General features: G+C 40.8%; 1 protein-coding gene across 1 annotated transcript in view; it reads right to left on the bottom strand.

Annotated features, from left to right (window-relative positions):
• Window positions 1–14,001, bottom strand: part of LOC139734483 (uncharacterized) — a 32,136-nt gene extending 18,135 nt beyond the window's left edge. The window contains exons 1-5 of the mRNA XM_071645264.1: window positions 13,800–14,001; window positions 9,359–9,537; window positions 5,942–6,080; window positions 1,846–1,960; window positions 804–995 (exon numbers count right to left, since the gene is read on the bottom strand). Coding sequence (XP_071501365.1) covers window positions 804–995; window positions 1,846–1,960; window positions 5,942–6,080; window positions 9,359–9,418 — 506 coding nt within the window. The 5' untranslated portion in view covers window positions 9,419–9,537; window positions 13,800–14,001. The remainder of the gene's footprint in view (window positions 1–803; window positions 996–1,845; window positions 1,961–5,941; window positions 6,081–9,358; window positions 9,538–13,799) is intronic.
• Window positions 14,002–19,753: the final 5,752 nt, after the last annotated feature.

Below are 19,753 nucleotides of genomic sequence, written 5' to 3'. Positions count from 1 at the left end.
GTTACATGTTCTCACATTCTCAGGCATATGTAACGGTCCTTCAAATTCATTTGACAATCTGAGTGCAAACAGGCATACAATTCTATCAAGGCACACCCAATATTTCATAATCTCTTGATAATCTATAAAGTTACAACAACAAAAAAAATATAAGAAAAAACTAAGAGAACTATGGAGTAATATTTTTCTGGGGAGTGCAACTCATATCCAAATTGCCTCTGATAAATAAAAAAAAGAAAGAAACAAAACAAGTTGGGTTAAGATTCAACAAAATGTATTTCTTCCTACTGGTCACAAACACATGCATGAAAGCTAGCTGATCATGAGATAATACAGAAATTTAAATTATACTGTGTAGACGACTTTGAAACCACAACCCTTTCTTCCCTAAAAATTACCCTCAAGTTCAATTGTTGCACAGCAACAATTCGACAAGAAAAATATTAAGGTGCCAGTTTCTTCACTTTTTCTCCCTCTACAAATTAAATTTGCTAAGATCACAAGTGCTGATCTGATTCTTTTGATATTCTATCACAACGACAAAAAAAAAAGAAAAAAAGAATTTGGTAAGGATTTAAGTGAAGGTCAATGAAGGATTGCCGAGGCCATGACATCTATATCCTGTCTATGTTGCATAATGTGGTTGCTTCTATTATACAAAACTTGAAATTCTATAGCTGACCTAGTTTACTCCAAATTTGATGAAAGTTTTACAACATTCTAGTCTTTCGATTTATTCTATTTGTTTAAACAAATTTGAACATGGTGTACAATGGCACTTTCAAAATCCACAGGACGCTTACGTGGGTGAGGGCTTCTCAATCTCTGCATAGATTGCACAGATTTCAGCAGCCAGCTTTGTTTTTCCTGATCCAGCCATTCCCCACAAACAGACGCAGCAGAGTTTGTGGTTGCGTGATATCCTGCTTTCTCCTCGCATGAAATCGATGATGTCCTGTATGTACTCATCCCTTCCTACAAAGAGAGGATCTCGCCTGAGAGCAAAGCCAGCGTGGAGAAGAAAATAACAATGGATAAATTGAATCACTATGTCAGATATGAGGTACTGATCATACCCTCTTATTCTAGTTAAGAACTATAGAAATAGTTTTTTGTTTGTTTTGTGTTTTTATTTGGCTTGGTTTGGTTTCTTTTTTTCTGGAAGCAAAATAACTAACAAGTGCTGTGACTTCATCATGATCCTCACAGGTTGTGTGTTACACTTAAAAATCATACTCAGTACAAAGTGTCTCAAACTCAAAACATACACAATGTAATAGATTTTGCTACAGGTATAAACAAAGATCATAACTAGGTTCACCAACAGAGTGATATGGCTCATGAGATTTAATAACGCCCATTTTATCAAGTTAAAGCAGACCAATTACAGAACTGCAATTCTCCTCATTCTGACATTATGATGCTACTGATGGGGGAATATTGTACTGATTTCTCAGCACCCTTGCCAAACTGCCATGTCACAGCACATTAAAAAGATGATGACTGGCATGGGAGTGAACACACACAAACACATAATGATTCATTTGAAGGGTTTGAATTGCCATTGATGGAGGTTTTGTGTCCCATTACAAAGTGAACCTTTAATCTCCCAAAAATAGCATTATAAAGTACTTCTCGATTATTCTGCATATTCACAGCAGTCATCAGCTTCTAGTTTTAAACAGCTTAAACCACTTATAACTTGCCTTTGAATTTTCAGTTCCAGCCATATTTGCAGCACTACCAACTATAGCCTACATCTGCATGCACTGCGCATCAACTGCTATTTGATCAACCCAAAGGTACAATGTATGTACGAAAGGAAATGTGAAGGGTGTGCCATACCTGCCTGCCAGCATACTGACTCTCTTCACATATTCTCTCCGCTTTTCCTCATATTGATTCAGTTCTGGAATCAGCTCAAGGTAGTCACACTTCTCAAAGATTTCTTTCAACAATCCTGACAAATTGAACAGAATCATTAACAAAACTAGAACTATCACTCATTGTGATTAATATACCCCCACCCACAACTGAGAGAATTAGCTCAACCAATATTTTTTTTTTTTACTTTTTAATGACAAAAAAATTACCATGGCAATGCACTGTTCAACAGTGAATAAATGTATTGCTCACTGTTAGTGGCATGTCCCACATTTCAAGTCAAGTGCTCAAAAACTGAGTAAGCAAGATAAATAAACTGATGATTTCTATGGTTTTTATTAAAAATTGTGTAACCATGGCAACACAATGTTGGATATTAAGAAAAAAAATGAAGTTTGCACAACTATATATCATAGCCGTCACATGTGCCAAATTTCAAGCCAAATGCTAAATGAGGGGATTAGTTGAATTCACATTAGTGTATCATTTTCATTCAAAATATACTGTTACCATGACAACACATTTTCCACACTGACAAAAGATTTCTTGCACATCTAGGTAATATAGAGGTAACATATGCCAAATTTGAAGCCAAAATGCTCTAAACAGTTAGGAGAATCAAAATGTTTGTATGATTTTCATTCAAAATGTACTGTTACCATGGCAACACATTGTTCAACAATGATGAAACATGAAGTTTGCATATCATTTCTGTACTATAATGGTTGCATGTGCCAAATTTCACGCCAAATGCTCAAAGACTGAGGGAGTTATCTGAATCCACAATATTTTTGCATGATTTTAATTCAAACTATGCTGTTACCATGGCAACACAATGATAAAAAATTACGAAAGGTTAAGTTTGCACTTCTACGTACCATAGTGGTCACGAGTGCCAAATTTCAAGCTAAATGCTCAAAGACTGAGGGAGTTGGCTGAATCCACATGATTTTTGGTGAAAAAATGTTGTTACCATGGCAACGCATATTTCAACAATAATGACATATTAAGTTTGAACATCCTGTATATGCTATAGTGGTCACATGTGCCAAATTTCAAGCCAAATGCTCAAAGACGGAGGGAGTTAACTGAATCCACAATATTTTTAATAATAATAATAATAATAGTGAGACTCTTTGCATGATTTTCATTCAAAATATACTGTTACCATGGCAACACATTGATCAACAATGACCAAAGACTATGTATGCTCATCTACGTACTATGGTAGTCACATGTACCAAATTTCAAGCTAAATGCTCAAAGACTGAGGTAGTTACATGTACCTGAATCCGCAATATTTTTGTATGCATTTTAGTGAAAAGATGCTGTTACCATGGCAACGCATTGATCACCACTGACGAAAGATTAAGTTTGCACATCTATATGCTATAGTGGTTGCATGTGCCAAATTTCAAGCCAAATGCTCGAAGAGTGAGGGAGTTAACTGAATTAACGATATTTTTGTATGATTTTCATTCAAAATATGCCGTTACCGTGGCAACACATTGATCACCACTGACGAAAGATTAAGTTTACACATCTACGTACCACAGTGGTCATGTGTGCCAAATTTCTGGCTAAATGCTCGAAGACTAAAGGAAGTTAGCTGAATCCACAATTTTTTTGTATGTTTTTTGGTAAAAAAAAGCTGTTACCATGGCAACGCATTGCTCACCACTGACAAAAGATTAAGTTTGCACATCTATATACTATAGTGGTCATGTGTGCCAAATTTCAAGTCAAATTCTCTAAGACTGAGGGAGTTAACTGAATCCACAATATTTTCATATGATTTTCATGCAAACTATGCTGTTACCATGGCAACACATTAATCAACAATGACGAAAGAGTAAGTATGCACATCTACGTACCATAGTGGTCACACGTGTCAATTTTCAAGCCAAATGTTTGAAAATTGAAGGAGTTAGGCTAATCCACACATTTTTGTATGATTGGTAAAAAAAAACTGCTGTTGCCATGGCAACGGATTTATTAACACACACATCAAAGGTGTTTTGCACAAATATACATTACATTGCTCGCATATCCTAAATCCAAACTGAATTGCTACAAAACTGAGAGTAGTGCAATCCACAACATTTTGTAAGATGTTTATGAAAATCTTCTGTTACCATGGCAACACATTATGAAATACTCATGAAAAAGGTATCTTGCACATCTGCCTGTGATAGCAGTCACACATGCCAAATTTGAAGTTAATTGCTCAAAAAATGAGAAAGTAGTTTGATCCACAAGTTTTTATGAAAATATGCCGTTGCCATGGCAACGCATTACACGATACTACAAAAAAAGGTGTCTGGCACATCTACCTTTGATAGCGGTCGCAAATGCCAAATTTTTGGGTCAATTGCTCAAAAAATGAGAGAGGAGTTCGATCCACAACATTTTGTAAGATTTTTTTTAAAATTTGTCGTTGCCATGGCAACTCATTGTGCAAAACTAACGAAAAAGGTGTCTTGCACATCTCCCTTTGATAGCAGTCACACATGCCAAATTTGGGATTAATTGCTCAAAAAATGAGAGTAGTTCGATCAACAAGTTTTTTACGGAAAATATGCCATTGCCATGGCAACGCATAAAGCAATACTAACGAAAAAGGTGTCTTGTACATTACCTTCGATAGTGCTCACACATGCCAAATTTGGGTCAATTGCTCAAAAAAATGAGAGGAGTTGGCTCCACAACATTTTGCAACGGACCGACCGCCCGACCGACCGACTGGCCACCCGACCTCAGAGTGATTCCTATAGCCTCCCCCCCCCCCCCCCTACACACTATGTGTGGGTGGGGGTATAATTACTGCCTTACTAATGGAAAGATGAAATAAAAACATTCTTGAGCAGTAAAACAAATGAACATGTCTTCCTCACAACTGAATGTACTGTGCCAAAAAAAATAATTGTGAACATGTCCTACAAACAAAAAAGTAACATTAAAACTGGCACCGTGCTATACCCAGGAAAGAGCAATATGTAATGATAACTAATTGAACTTAATTTCCATCATCAAATGTCCACCAGTCCATAGTTAGCAAAGTGGGCAGGTTAGACTGTGCGATTCTCTGCAATTTCAAGTTTCCATTTTTTATTTTTTTTTTGGATACACTGTAAATCAATACATACCATAGACCTAATGTCACTTCAATTCATCTCAAAGCTTTCTAAGACTGAGATTCCTCACATCTTATGAACATCTCACTGGCCAGAACCTTTCCAATATCAGTTAGATCAACTGGTGGTGTTAATCTCATATTAGGGATGACATACTGGGGCCGTATTCTGAGGGCTAATTAAGTGTCTGATTAGCACTTAATTACCGAATTGGTATTCTGAGAGCATGATTAAGTAGGGGGTATATCAACTACCATAGCAACAAGCGTTTTGGCGGGAAGGACCTACGCGCTTGCGCGTATCAATGCGCGTGCACCTCTGAGAGGACTTAATCACAGAGTTAATTACGAATCGGTATTCTGAGGGTGTAATTAAGTATGAAAGTTAATGGAAAACTTAATGATACCAAAGAGTGTCATTTACTACTCCGATATCACGCATTACATCATGTTTTCTCTGCCACAACGATGCTTACCGTCTTCGGTAACCGAGGAGTGGCTGAATCTTGTTGTCATGGTATCCATAGAATTCAGAGAAAAAATAAATATAGCCGATCTTCGAGGAATTTTGTCATTTTATGTGAGCAAAGAGGTTGAGATCTTCGCATGCGTAGGTGAGGGGTTGTAATCAAATCTTGGGTTGTAATTACAGGGGGCGTGCAGGAGCGCGCATTGAGGGCATATTTGCGTGTGTAATCATCATTTTGGCTTCTAACAACGTGTCTGATTGGATGGAATAACAATTAGATGGGAGGGATCTAAGATAATTACAGGGGACTTAATCATACCTTAATTACGTCCTCAGAATACCAATTTTGCCCATGATTAAGGGCCTATTAACTTCATGACTTAGTCACGAAGTTAATTACAGACTTAATTACGACCTCAGAATACCACCCCTGGTATGTACAGTGTAGCTGTTACCTGTATTATCTTCCCCAATCAGGTTTTTGTCTTCCAGCACCTCCAGAAGTTCACCAGGCTCCTCTATGGCTTCCCTCTCTCTGGCAGACAGTTTGTCGCCAATGATTCGCTTGATGACGTCAAATTCCTCATCTCTAACCTACAAAATGTATGATATTGCACATATTTTATTCAATGTCATCTTCCACATTCTTCAATGTAATTTGTAAAAATATTTGTGAACTAGAAAAGCACTCTGAGAGCGCAAACCTTCACCAAGCATGCAGCTCATTTCAATTTCCAATGTATAGCATTGTGTGCTGAAAGTCGCCCGATTTCCCAATATAGAAGCCTTTGTTACGTCATAAACGCTCAGCTGCACGGCGCGCCTCGCCCTAGCAGAAACTAGAGCACGCACCATGGCACGCACTAAACAAACCTCAAATATGCGCAGCCTGAACTCCCAAGTTCATTGACCCTTCCTGCCAAAATATCAAAAATCCTCCATAAATTCCCCCCAAATTATTGGATCTCTACCAAAAGTTAATCGTTTGTTACTTGTGTCATTTTCAACCCTTCCTGCAAGTTTCATCCCAATCCGTTTACTACTTTTTGAGCTATTTTTCACAGGGACGAACAAACAAACAAACGAACAAACGGTAATGAAAACATAACCTCCTCCCTTGGCAGAGGTAATAAGTTCAAGCATTTACAAAGCTCTATTCATTACTCCTAGGACTCACAAATTGTACATGCTTTATCAATAATCCGTAACCACTGATAAGGTAAAATTGATGCAATTGAAGGAAAGAAAATGTGGTGGGGTGGGGGCAAGAGAACTGTATGACTTTAGTAACTTATGTCATAGTCACACACACACACACACACACACACACACACACACAAAATCCGTGAGATACAAAGGCACAATTAATGTAAAAAAAAAAAAAAACTGACAACAACGACAATTGTTGGCAGCTGATTGTGCAATGGAATACTTTCCAAGAGCAATTTGTTCATATCCTTTCTCAAGGTATATGGTCCTGTGCTTTAGGGAGTTGTTTCTTCAGTATTATCTTGAAAGGCAAGTGTTACGAACTTGTGAGTTCTCATTGATTGGAAACCATCCTCACAAAACAAAATCAATTCATCTGTCAGGTCAATTTAAAAACAATCATGCATGTACAATTACATGTATTTATCATCTACAAGACGAAGATCTGATTGACAACTTACAGTATTATATCTTATATCACATTTCAAGCATGACAAACTTGATGTGTCTGTTCCATTTTGAAACCACAAATGAACATACACATGGACATTGTAAGCAAGATTTCTAGAACCGTAAAACGGGGTGAATAGGGACAATTTTAATGTTCTCATGATTGTAATTTTTTTCATGTAGCCCAAACACCCAATCTTATGTGGGGATTTTATGTCCACCTAAAATACCTTTAATTTGGCATTATAAAAAAAAATATTCGGGGGAAAACCATGGTTTTTAACAAAATGGCGCTGTCCCTGTTGACCCCGAATTCGGGGTCAAAAGGGACAACACTAGTTTTGATCCAAGAAAAAAGCTGTTCAGAGACAGTTTTTCCAATCCATCCAATAGATTGGATTAAGGGAACACCTAGAGAGTTTAAAAAGATATACAAACATTTCAGAGTAATTTATTCCATCGTTAAATCAATCTTTAAAAAAAAAAAAATGCTAACAGCTCAACAAAACGAACTGACTTACGTATACAAAAATGTGACCCATAAGGTCAAAGGTTAAGATTGGAAAGTAAGTCAAAAACTTTACTAATCCATTGAATTGCACTCAAATATCAACCCACTTCTTCTTCAAGTGGCAAATTATGATGCTCAATGTTATTCATACACTCTAGATTCAGTGATACTTAACTGTAATGATGTTGGGGTATTTTGGGAGTTCTTACAGTGATTGTAATCTGGCACCTGAAGTATGGGTCTGACCCAAACAAGGTGTTAATGGCATTAAAACATGTAGAAGACAGAAAAAAGGGTCATGAAATACAAACAATGTGCAAAAGTCCTAGCCTGTCTTAGGCAGTGAAAAAATTTCCCAGAGGGTGGGGGGTGGGGTTCCCAGACCCTTCCTGCTCTAGTTAGGGTTAAGACAGCAAAGTTCACTCTCGTCTATGAATACAAAAGTGAAGCCACATATCCCAAGATCTTATTGCTCTCTTGTCAAGAGATATCGGGAAAAAATTCACACTTTTAGAAATAGCTGGACATAACAAACATTTCAGGCCAATTTATGACATCAAAATAATTAATCATACAAAAAGTTTTAAGGGCCAATCACACGACACCATGGTGTCCCTATTCACCCCAGTCTAACTTATTTTTTTTTGCCCAAGAGAAGAAAAAACATGTTGTCATCAATTCCTGTTGGAATAATTATTTCAAATTCTAAGGTGTGGTATAGGACCTAACAGGCTAGGTTCATGCACATTTTGAGCAAATTTCATTAATCAATGGCCACAGGAGCAGAAAAGTTTTGACCATCCTGATTTTTTGTGATATTTTTGAAAAAAATTTTTTTGGACCTCCTGTACCCTTAAATCTTTTTACATCAGGTGGACCACATTCTATACACTGTTGGATGGTCCTTCCATCCTATGATAAAAATAAGAAAAAAAAGTTCAAGCAAATATAAAACATGCAGATTTAAAAAACTTTCCTCGGTTTTGTCCCTATTCACCTTGCCGTCCCTATCCACCCCGTTTTACGGAACATGGTTCGAAAGACCCAGTAGTACGGGGAGACATGGGTAGACTGGGTGGAATTTAATCAGTCCTTATTACTTTGCAGCCCAATGGGATACCACTTGAAACAATGAATAGGGCCCGTCAACGAATACATGTACACGGTGTACATTGCAGATGTGCATTGGAGCATTTATATGTCCATCAGTAACACTCGTCTCCAGACAAGATTCCTCACCTGTGTGTTTACTTCTGTTCTAAATAAAGACTGAAGATCGAGATACTGTGAGTAGTGAGCAAGCGGTACACAATGATAATTACGAGGATTCTCAAATATACCGAGCTGGGCCAGCGCCTTCCAACACAATTATGGTATCCCAACGCTACCAATTAAGTACCGAAGTACCACTACCAGGTCTAACATTAAACCTTGAAAGTCTGCATAATCTAGAATCCAGAAAGTTTATTGTCTTTTTTTGGTACTGAGAGGTACATTGTACAGGCACTACAGCCTTCCTTGTTCCGCTTCTCTCAAGCATTTAAGCATGGACTCCTACAATGTAGTAGACTGGTTCTACACACATTTTCTATTTATCGCTTGGTACTATTAAAATTCACTAGAGGTCTAATTGTGCTGGGATTATACCAATTGATTTATCAATACAGTGCTAAATAATAATTAGAATTTGACTAGTCAGTACCTGAGCTGCAAGGTCCTTGAGAAATACATTCCAGGGCCTGATTTGTTCCTGGTACTCCATCGCAAACTACAGTAGCCTCCCCAGTTCTGAATCTTCTTTTCATGAACAAACCAGCATGGGATTGACGTGGGTCGACGATCACCAACAAGGCAACACACAATGCTGGACTGGTCTGGACTCTACATGTAGATCATGTATATGTACATAACAAGTCATCAAACTGCAACTTGCAAGGCAAAAGGACTGTACTCTTCCTATCATCAAATATGAACATACATTGTAAAATGACAGAGAGATGTAGAATAATGGAATTATATAGGACACAGCTAGCCCGACCAGAGTGCAAAGCACTGCGTCCACCCCATGCGCCAACACTTGTGTACGAGACAGGGCTGTATACTAAATGTTGACACGACAGAAATTTCCATAGAATGGGTAGCGAATACTGAAGAGGTAGTAACGTTAGAGGAATTACATTACATTCCTTCATCAGACACACACACTCACTGGCACCTAACGTTAGGGTCCTAGCTAGTTAAGCTTAGTAGTAGACTAGTGATCTACCAGTAGGAGAGTACAGTATCGCACCAGACGCTTTTTTTTTTCGTGGATTTGAATTCCGTACTCAGAGGATTAAATTTCGGCTAAAAATAACACCACTTATTCACAGACTCCTGGAAATAAGGAATTCAGCCAACTTACAATTGTTCACTCCAGTTTTTAGAAAATATGCTTCAAACATACCCCTCTAAAAAAAGTTGTCTTTTTGCACGGTGCAAAATAGCATTGTATTACCGGACACGATTTTCGCAGTGAAATAATCAACGTCTTTCACACCTAGTCCTTGCACAAGAATCACATTTCATTCCACAAATCACCGTATGGTACACTATACACATTCTCACTGAGCGGATGACAAAGAAAAAAAATCGGCAAATGAGGCTCAAATTTCGTATCTTACGGTAAAATGTCTGTCTTGAACATTTCGAACAGTTCACGCAATAAAACCTTGTGAGAAATCAACAACTTCTATTTCACGTGCTTTGTCTATATGGGTGCTGCATGTGCAGGTGAGGAGCAGAGACTCCAACTCTCCCGTTTTCGACGGGAGATCTCCCGCTGAAAACCCATTTTTGCAAAATCTCCCGTTCTCCCGTTTGAGATTTAATTTCTCCCGCCCTGGCTCTTTGTCTCCCGTTGGAAAGGATTTCTTACATATTTCTATCGTATGTTGAAAAAATAAGCCTTAGATAGCACCAGAGAGCATCTAGAACCCTGGGAATTTCGCGCTTCGCACACATCAACTTTGAGTCTCCCGTTTGCTAGGGGTTTCAGGCGAGAGAATCTCCAGATCAGAAGGTACTTTGGGTTGGAGTCTCTGGAGGAGTTGCGGGCCCCTTCCTTTAGCGCACAACTATTCCGCATCGTTCACGTTTTGAGGACGATAGAGCCTACAAATTTCTGATATCGATCAGTGAACTTTTGGTTAGATGGAATCTTCAGCATTTTTCCTGTCTCTAGGTGATAATGAGTGGGATTTCACAGAATCCAGTCACGAAATGTGATTCAAACATGCACAAGGCCTAAATATGAACTATGACGAGGTGCGTGTCACTCAACTAGACCTATAAATTTGAGGGAAAAAAAGTGAATTTCTTTGTGTTTTTACATTCTTATGTCGCGTTTTTTTATTGCGATTTCGGTCCACACAAAGTTCTGTGAGGCTAATCTACAAAGTCTCACGCATATAGTAAAATTACAGAATGTCAAATTCATTAACGTTAGTATAGTAGGCCCCTACGCAAAAATGTGCGTGTCCGGCAATACCATCCATGCCCATGATGGTGTCCGGTGAATACCATGCCTGTATGCTGTATATATAGGCCTAACCGTTAGACCTAGACCGTCTACACCCTACCGGTACATAGACCTATGTCTCTAAGTTAGGTTTAATTAATAATAAACGGTAAATTTAAGGCATGGCAGACACTGGGTGGGACAGTGCAGTGCCAGTACTGACAGTAACAGATAGGCCTGAGGGTCTGGTTAAATCAGTTCGGGAAACCCACTCACAAGGGGGGCCCCTCCTCATAAGTAACCCGTCCCCCTTATAAGTAAGGGGGAGCATAGCGACCTCTATCCCCTACTGGCACCTATCATCTGCACATCCGACCCGATTTTCTTCTTTTTTTTCTTTCAATATGTTTTGGCGCATCGGATCTCTCCAATAGCCCCCTAACCTAAACAACTCGGGTCACCAAATAAGCATGGAGAGGCTCGATTCACCTTCACTATCGATACAATTATATTTTATATGTTTATCAGTCATATATATGACTGAATGCAACATTACACGATAATGATTGCATATCCTCCTTTTTATGTAAGAGCATGTTGCTCAACAATATACAGCCCCTCTGGCACAAATTTCAATATGACATAATCTCAAAGACAAGAGAGCGACTGAATTTTGCCAATTTTTTTCGAAACAATTCAACAGGAGCAATCGACTCCCTTAGGTGACCCTTTTTTCCGGACTTTTCTTTTATATTGATAGGCTTGAAGCCTGCCTCTTACAGTCGCACTCTTGTCCCCAACAAAAATATGTCTCAATATTTATATGACTCTAGTTTTTTTTTTTACGCCTTATGAATTAATGCGAACGAACCAACGAACCGCTCCAAGCATTGTTTCACATCTGAGGTCAACCAACAAGCTGAGAGCGGTTCGAATATGTCATTACTGAAAGTTGTTATATTATTTTTTTTTTCTTCGATACCCATCAGATATTGTTATGTTTTCTTGATGGGATGGTTATTGAATAAATATACAGGCAAGTGTGTCCTGTTAATAATTACATACTTTAAAACAAATAATTGTTATAAGACAGAATTGCGATTTTCCCAAATTTTGCTAAATACGAACCAAATTTATAGGAGTACTTACTCCATGGTTGACCCACTTCTGGCCCTAAATCTTCAGTATTACTGGCTTGAAGCCTTTAACGCCATCGCACTTCTGTCTGTAATGTAATGTAATCTAATGTTTATTATGTATACGTATGCTATGCATGCATATACATGTATGCATATGGCTTATGCATGCATATATATTACGTATGTATATGTATGCTAAGCATGCAGATATATGTATGTACGTATGTATATATGTGTAAGCACAAAATAATGTATTTTAGTGTGGAAATGACATAGATGGGTAATATAAATATGTTTTGTTTTTATAAATTGAATTATATAAGAAGATGGGTAATATCGGCACATACATGTACATGCAGGTGTCTGCGCTAAGTTACATATATATGTAGGCAGTTAATGATTATCAGGAATTGGATCAATTATAGAAAAAGCAGGCAATGTTGGAATATATGTGCATATATACTGCCATCAATGTCAGGATATATGTACGCAATATTTCAAAACAGACAACATACTGTTTTGAAATGGCGTGGCGACTGAGTACGGAGACTTTCGTACTCAGTCGCCACGTCTGCACTCAAGCATTGCCGCGCCGCCGCGCCTGGCGACACTCGCGCCAGTAATCGCTCGCATTTCAGCATTCGCATGGGTCGTTTGACATCGCATTTAAATCCATGATTTTAGATATGATGCCTCAAACCGATTTTGCTCAAATTTCGTGAGTAACTAGGAAACTTGTGAAGCTTTATGGACATAATCAAGCGAATTGCCGCAGTCCTTTCATTTTCGCATTGCATTGCAAAAAAGCGTGGAGACTCCTTATAAGGGCGGTGAGTTGGCTCAGTCGGTAGCGCGTCTGCCTCACGATCACGCGGCCCGGGTTCGAACCCGAGTCTGGACTGAGCAATGTTGTGTGTAAACATACCGTCCCCTCTAGCAAGAGGCAAAACACTCTGTCCCTCGGATAGGACATAAAATGGAGGTCCCGTGTATGAGAGAGTCACAGCTCATGCACGTAAAAGATCCCGCTTCATTCATTCATCGAAAAGAGCAGGGTGTCTAACCCGGTGAAGTGGTCCCACCCCACATCCAACTGGACCCCATGGAAGACCAGCTTAGTGTAGCTGAATATGGGCTATCCAGCCATCTTCACAGATGGAAAGTGAACAACAACAACAACAACATAAGGGGTGCCCCGGGGGGTTACTTATAAGGGGGACGGGGTTTAAGGGGGACGGGTTACTTATAAGGAGGGGCCCCCCTTGTGAGTGGGTTTCCCGAACTGAAATTAACTTCTAACTGTGCACATATCGGTAGACCCAGCCCCCAGCACGTTTGCCCAGGGAGGTCTCTTCCCACCTCCCTGGTTGGTATGGTAGTGGTAGACCTCGACACTTACACTAAGTTACACGTGAGGTCAAAATAATTAAAAACGCATTTATCTGGGCCACACCCCGCCTACCGACTGTTGCCTAGGTTCTACGAGGAATAGATACCGTACACACCAACAGTTCTCCATCTCTATTTTTCCTGTCAGTGAAAACAAGCCCGTCTGCAATTGGCAGTCATCGTAGCCAGCCAGCGCCAGCCGAACGAGGAAAAAGCTGAGGAGGGACGACGACGACACAGCAAAGAGCATGGATGCCAGCAAAGGAAGTAGAACTATACAACTTGTACGAGTCGGTACATGTAAACATCACCCATCTCTTGGCGTCTCACACCACAGCAGCATGTCGTCGCCGCGTCCGCCCGTAGTGCAGAAGCGCCTTGCCTTGTGCATGCATGCAGGTCGCCGAAGATGATAGAGCGCCGCACAGCGGCGGAACTGTATCGTGTGTATACTCACTCACCTCTGTGGTTCTCACGCAGCTCTCATCTCACACAGCATGATACAGTCGAAACTCGATATAACGAGATACACGTAGTCGGGACCGACTCATTTTCCTCGTTATAGCCGATATCTCGTTGCATCAGTAGGTACAAAAGAAAGCATAACTATAAAGACATTAATTACATGTAGGACTACCCATCATCTTTCAATCAATACTGATAAGTTGATAATGTGTGTGAGGGAATTACTCACCTTTATGGGTAAGAAGATGTTTTTCGCCAATGAAATCCAATATCAAGAATGTGTTTCTTATTAATAGATGTTTGAATCTGTTAGCTTGTGATTGTGTCAAGATCGTCTCTGGATTAGTATGTGGTTATGGGTATGGGTGTGTGGAATATCTGCGCAATGCTGTGTGTGTATGTGACACATTCTGTATTTAGCGACTGCGTTTGTGTGTGAAGATGGGGAATCACAATCACAGCATCAGATTGCCTCACACCTGCTAACGTACGTCATGATGATGTCATGTATACATATGGCCGTCCCACCACATTTTCTGCATGTATCAGTGTGCGCGCACACACACAAATTCACGTACAACATGCGGTGCTAGCTGGAGTGCACTGAAGAAAAATGTGTGTACAAGACAGTTTTTAGCGCATCGAGCTTTACAATCTCGGAAGGTGATAGCACAGGCGAAGTAAAGCTTTGCCCGAGGACATTTTGCTTTACCTCGCTATAACAGGTTTGATTGCATGGGCGTCACGGGGGGGGGGGGGGGGGGGGGGGGGGGTGGGGGGGCGTTGGGCACCCCCCTTCAGAAATTTAAAAAAAAAATCAGTCTGCGAGCGACCTCAACGCCGGATGCTAGATAATTATTCTTTTCTATTTTTTTTTTGTATTTATTTTGCACCAGGGACACACACACACACACACACACAAATCGTCGGCAAAAACAATTCGCACCCCTGGTTCTGGCAGCACTGATTTTATACGTGTATTCTACAGTGTTTACTATTTATCAACCGTACTGTACATCCGTACGTTACGGAGCACTTATACACGTTTGCATGTACGTGTGCTACTTACAAGTATGTAGGGTCTATGTACGTTACTTCTGACCAATCCATATTGCCAGCCCAAGAGCGAGCCTTAGCCTCATTAAAAAAAAAAAAGAGAAAAATGGAGGGGCACGCATATTTTAGTTTTGCCCCCCCCCCCACAATAATCAAGAATTCCCGAAATGAGAAGATTTTCTTGCTTTTGAAAGAAAACGAAAATGTTGCCCCCATAAAAGTATTGGAAGGCAAGCGCACCATTTGCCCCACCCCACATAATCATAATTCCCGCGATGAAAAGATTTTCTTGCTTTTTTGTTAGAATTCAAGAAATCTGTCCAATTATTTCACCCAAAAGCAGTGGCGTAACTACGGAGGGGGGGGGGGGTGCGCCCCCTCCCAATCCGCTGGTTAAAAAAAAAAAATTTACCGAAATAGTAGTTCAAGTGTTAGTAAACTGCTTTTGAATGAAAGGGTGATCCAGAAATAAGATATTTTTCTATGATTTCTTTTAACCATAATTAAATAGGTATAATAGTGTGAAACATTGTTCAAAAAGCCCGGACCCGACAAAAGATTGTGATTCCTGGTTGGCATTCTGCATATAAGCAGGATGTGCGCAGTGTACTCAGTACATCCGAACGAAGAGTCGCTACAATGTTGCGCAATGTGATGTAGAATGTACACCTTTGTACCTTGCTTCGTTATAGCTAAGCTAGATCATTGATTTTGCAGTGTTGCTTTACATACTAGTTTATATAAAAATGTCTTGCATTGCCAATAAAAAGACTTGACCTGGGCTAATTCCTAACTTTTCCATGTATATAATACACACACACAAACAAACACGCACAATTAGTTTAGGGGATGCTCTAAAGTGCAGATTTTGGACATCCTTTCCCCGCTTGGTCACTTCGACGCCACCTCGCTGGTCATACCTCCCCCAGTCATGAACCTAAACCCACACCCTTGACTACCAGTGGCAGATCCAGGGGGAGGGGCGCACCGGGCGTCCCCCCCCCCCCTTTAATTTCCAAAGCGAAAAAAAAAAATAAAATAGCTGCAAACGGCAGTTTCTGGACAGTAAAGTGTCAAAATTTTCAAGCTCGCTCGCTCCTCTCGCTTGCATTTAGTCGTAATGCCATTCTCCTGAAGTTGCTGCCAGTAATTGCCGGCAGTTGCGCCTGGTGCGCCCCCCCCCCCTTAATTTCCAAAGCGAGAAAATATGGCTAAGAACGGCAGTTTTTGGACTGTAAAATGTAAAAATTTTCAAGCTCGCTCGTTCCGCTCGCTCGAATGTAATCATTATGCTCTCCTGATATTGCTGCCAGTATTTGCCAGCAGTTGCGCCCGATGCGCCCCCTTAAATTCTAAAGCGAAGAAATATGGCTACAAACGGCAGTTTGTTAGTTTTTTACTGTAAAATGTCACAATTTTCAAGCTCGCTCGTTCGCTCGCATTTAGTTGTTACGCAATTCTCCTGATGTTGCTGTCAGTATGTTTATAATTGCCGGCAGTTGCGCCCGGTGCGCCCCCCCCCCCCCTTTATTTCCAAAGCGAAAAAATATGGCTCCAAATGGCAGTTTTTGGACTGTAAAATGTCAAAATTTTCAAGCTCGCTCTCTTCGCTCGCTCGCATTTAATTGTTATGCCATTCACCTGATATTGCTGCCAGTAATTGCCAGCAGTTGCGCCCGGTGCGCCCCCCCCCCCCTTAATTTCCAAAGCGAAAAAATATGGCTAAGAACGGCAGTTTTTGGACTGTAAAATGTAAAATTTTCAAGCTCGCTCGTTCCGCTCGCTCGAATGTAATCATTATGCTCTCCTGATATTGCTGCCAGTATTTGCCAGCAGTTGCGCCCGATGCGCCAGAAATATGGCTACAAACGGCAGTTTGTTTTTTACTGTAAAATGTCAAAATTTTCAAGCTCGCTCGCTCGCTCGCATTTAGTTGTTACGCAATTCTCCTGATGTTGCTGTCAGTATGTTTATAATTGCCGGCAGTTGCGCCCGGTGCTCCCCCCCCCCCCTTTATTTCCAAAGCGAAAAAATATGTCTCCAAATGGCAGTTTTTTGACTGTAATATGTCAAAATTTTCAAGCTCGCTCTCTTCGCTCGCTCGCATTTAATTGTTATGCCATTCACCTGATGTTGCTGCCAGTAATTGCCAGCAGTTGCGCCCGGTGCGCCCCCCACCCACCCCCCCTTAATTTCCAAAGCAAAAAAAAAAAAAAAATATGGCTACAAATGGCAGTTTGGGGACTGTAAAATGTCAAAATTTCCAAGCTCGCTCGCTCGCTCGCTCGCATTTAATTGTTATGCAATTCTCCTGATGTTGCTGCCAGTAATTACCGGCAGTTGCGCCCGTTGCGTCCCCACCCCTCCTTTATTTCCAAAGCGAAAAAATATGGCTCCAAATGGCAGTTTTTAGACAGTAAAATGTCAAAATTTTCAAGCTCGCTCTCTTCGCTCGCTGGCATTTAATTGCTATGCCATTCACCTGATGTGGCAGCCAGTAATTGCCAGCACTTGCGCCCGGTGCGCCCCCTCTTAATTTCCGAAGCAAATAAATATGGCTACAAACGGCAATTTTTGGACTGTAAAATGTCAAAATTTTCAAGCTCGCTCGCTCGCATTTAATTGTTATGCAATTCTCCTGATGTTGCTACCAGTAATTGCCGGCAGTTGCGCCCGTTGCGCCCCCACCCCTCCTTTATTTCCAAAGCGAAAAAGATATATGGCTCCAAATGGCAGTTTTGGGACTGTAAAATGTCAAAATTTCCAAACTCGCTCTCTTTGCTCGCTCGCATTTAATTATTATGCAATTCACCTGATGTTGCTGCCAGTAATTGCCAGCAGTTGCGCCCGGTGCACCCCCCCCCCCCTTAATTTACAAAGCAAAAAAATATGGCTAAGAACGGCACTTTTTGGACTGTAAAATGTAAAATTTTCAAGCTCGCTCGTTCCGCTCGCTCGAATGTAATCATTATGCTCTCCTGATATTGCTGCCAGTATTTGCCAACAGTTGCGCCCGATGCGCCAGAAATATGGCTACAAACGGCAGTTTGTTTTTTACTGTAAAATGTCAAAATTTTCAAGCTCGCTCGCTCGCTCGCATTTAGTTGTTACGCAATTCTCCTGATGTTGCTGTCAGTATGTTTATAATTGCCGGCAGTTGCGCCCGGTGCTCCCCCCCCCCCCTTTATTTCCAAAGCGAAAAAATATGTCTCCAAATGGCAGTTTTTTGACTGTAATATGTCAAAATTTTCAAGCTCGCTCTCTTCGCTCGCTCGCATTTAATTGTTATGCCATTCACCTGATGTTGCTGCCAGTAATTGCCAGCAGTTGCGCCCGGTGCGCCCCCCACCCACCCCCCCTTAATTTCCAAAGCAAAAAAAAAAAAAAAAAATATGGCTACAAATGGCAGTTTGGGGACTGTAAAATGTCAAAATTTCCAAGCTCGCTCGCTCGCTCGCTCGCATTTAATTGTTATGCAATTCTCCTGATGTTGCTGCCAGTAATTACCGGCAGTTGCGCCCGTTGCGTCCCCACCCCTCCTTTATTTCCAAAGCGAAAAAATATGGCTCCAAATGGCAGTTTTTGGACAGTAAAATGTCAAAATTTTCAAGCTCGCTCTCTTCGCTCGCTGGCATTTAATTGCTATGCCATTCACCTGATGTGGCAGCCAGTAATTGCCAGCACTTGCGCCCGGTGCGCCCCCTCTTAATTTCCGAAGCAAATAAATATGGCTACAAACGGCAATTTTTGGACTGTAAAATGTCAAAATTTTCAAGCTCGCTCGCTCGCATTTAATTGTTATGCAATTCTCCTGATGTTGCTACCAGTAATTGCCGGCAGTTGCGCCCGTTGCGCCCCCACCCCTCCTTTATTTCCAAAGCGAAAAAGATATATGGCTCCAAATTGCAGTTTTGGGACTGTAAAATGTCAAAATTTCCAAACTCGCTCTCTTTGCTCGCTCGCATTTAATTATTATGCAATTCACCTGATGTTGCTGCCAGTAATTGCCAGCAGTTGCGCCCGGTGCACCCCCCCCCCCTTAATTTACAAAGCAAAAAAATATGGCTATACAAACGGCAGTTTTTGGACTGTAAAATGTCAAAACTTTCAAGCTCGCTCGCTCCCCTCGCTCGCATGTATAGTCGTTATGCCATTCTCCTGATATCGCTGCCAGTAATTTGTCGTTTCACACCGTCATTCCATAATCCATTTATAGGGGTATACAAACCCCTCCGGCACTTCCACACCCTCCCTCCACCCTTGCTCGCTCCCTCGCATACTAACCCCCCCCCCCCCCCCCCCCCCGAAGATGAAATCCTAGCTACGCCGGTGCCCTTTCCCCGCTTGGTTTCCCTCAAAAGACAGTAAAAGTCTAGGGATTGAGAGCTTCCTATATTCCAAATGTCTGTCCAAAAAATCTCGTAAACATTTAGTGTCAAAACGCACCCCCCTTGAAAAAAAGCTGGTGACGCCCCTGGATTGGCTATGTTTTTCTTTGTTTGGAAGTCACAAAATTTATCTCGTTATAGCAGTTATTTCGTTATAGCCG

This window comes from Diadema antillarum, unplaced genomic scaffold (genome assembly GCF_040938485.1).
Source record: "Diadema antillarum isolate AM-2024a unplaced genomic scaffold, OU_Dant_1.0 seq00000527_RagTag, whole genome shotgun sequence".
Taxonomy (NCBI): domain Eukaryota; kingdom Metazoa; phylum Echinodermata; class Echinoidea; order Diadematoida; family Diadematidae; genus Diadema; species Diadema antillarum.
Note: the sequence above shows the minus strand (reverse complement) of the source record. Positions and strands in the feature narration are given on the sequence as shown.